Source organism: Chiloscyllium plagiosum, unplaced genomic scaffold (assembly GCF_004010195.1).
Source record: "Chiloscyllium plagiosum isolate BGI_BamShark_2017 unplaced genomic scaffold, ASM401019v2 scaf_12922, whole genome shotgun sequence".
Classification (NCBI taxonomy): domain Eukaryota; kingdom Metazoa; phylum Chordata; class Chondrichthyes; order Orectolobiformes; family Hemiscylliidae; genus Chiloscyllium; species Chiloscyllium plagiosum.
The window spans coordinates 1,732-3,304 of NW_025213120.1; the positions used below are offsets into that span (position 1 = coordinate 1,732).

The 1,573-nt window shown below is 38.4% G+C and overlaps 1 protein-coding gene across 1 annotated transcript in view; it reads left to right on the top strand.

Moving 5' to 3' along the window:
• Window positions 1-62: 62 nt before the first annotated feature.
• Window positions 63-1,573, top strand: part of LOC122547548 (cell wall protein DAN4-like) — a gene marked incomplete at its 3' end in the record, with an annotated part of 7,016 nt that continues 5,505 nt past the window's right edge. Inside the window, exons 1-2 of the mRNA XM_043686164.1 lie at window positions 63-222; window positions 870-965. Of these exons, the coding sequence (XP_043542099.1) occupies window positions 926-965 (40 nt within the window). The remainder of the gene's footprint in view (window positions 223-869; window positions 966-1,573) is intronic.

The following is a 1,573-nucleotide window of genomic DNA, read 5'->3' on the forward strand; positions in this document are numbered from 1 at the left end:
TTCTTTGAAGACTGAAATGTGATTTTGTTTACACAGCTGTACCAACTGGTTCGACCTCAACTCCTCTGGTTGGAACATCATCTACACCTGTACAATTAACAACTACAGCAGCCTCTGCATCCATCCCAGGAGTGACAACTGCAGAGAACACCACACAGCACTCAACAACAGAATCCACACCAAACTCAACAACAGGGAACAATCTCCCAACAAAAGCAAATAGTAAGCTAAGTTATATGATGTTTGACAGCACATGCACTGGAACAAAGTCAATTGTAACATGATTTCCTGCAGAAATGTTAAACATTTGTTTAAGGAGACAAAGCACAAGGAGACAAAGCTTTAAGTTGAGGAGTGATACACATAGGACAGATGCCAGAGGTAGTTTCTATTCTCAGAGAGCGGTAGGGATATGGAGCGTACTGCCTGCAAAGTAGTAGGCTTGCCAACTTTAAATGGTGATTGGATGAACATACGGATGTAAATGGAATAGTATAGGAGAGATGTGCTTCAGATTGGTTCAATAGCTCGGCACAACATCGAGGGCTGAAGGGCCTGTACTGCGCTGTAATGTTCTATGTTCTAATAATGTGCACTTATAGTGTAAATTTAACCACGTAGTTCGTGCGGGCATCAATAATTTCTTTAGATAGTATTGTTGAAGCTACCAAAATAATGATATCTAAGATTGTTCTGGGTTATGATGTTCCTATAAATTTGGAAGTGGTAATAAACTGTGTTATACATTGTTAAAGTGTCCAAAATGATTTTTTATTGTAACAGCCACATCAGCTTTGCAATAACAACAGAAAGCTTTTCTTCCTTCCAACTACTAACAAATACGTCACAAAGCTCTGCATCATCTTCAGTTACACAGGTCCCTCCAACTACACTGAGCAGCTCTCAACCATCGACAACTCAGAACATGACAATTTCAACAAGGGATGTCAGTTCCACAACACCAGGTAACTGTGAACATCAAACTTTACAGTTAAAAGCTATTTCTTGCCTACTGTACTGATAATTGGACAATGCATGCAGTAAACTTTAAAATGTTTCACCACGCTGAGCTAAAACAATATCAGGATTCGATCAAGCTGAACACTGGACTCCAGAACATTTGGCAAAGTAATGGCCAATATATATTTTAATTTTAAAATGTTTGGGCTGGGTAATTTTAACAGGGTTCTATTGTAGAGGCAATCAAGCGTAAATTCAAGTTATGTAACAAACTGAAAAAGCATCAGTCTGTACAGTGAAATCTACATGCAGATGGAAAAGTTAGGATGTGACGATATTTCATATCCTAGATTTTATGAGCTCCAATTACCATTGCGATCCAGAATATGGGTTATCCTGAAGAAAGGGCTTAGCTGTCTAGGTCCATTTCATGACAGCGGTCATATTTGATAAGAGATGGACTGCTGAATTGAAATTCATTGTTTCTTTTCAGGAGGTCGTAAAATCACAGATTCTGAAATGTCTAGGGTTGATCTACTTGAAGAAGGTTTAAAAGTTAAATTAAAAAATACATTTGTAGAATGAAAGGGGAGTGGCCAGTTCTTCCAGGACA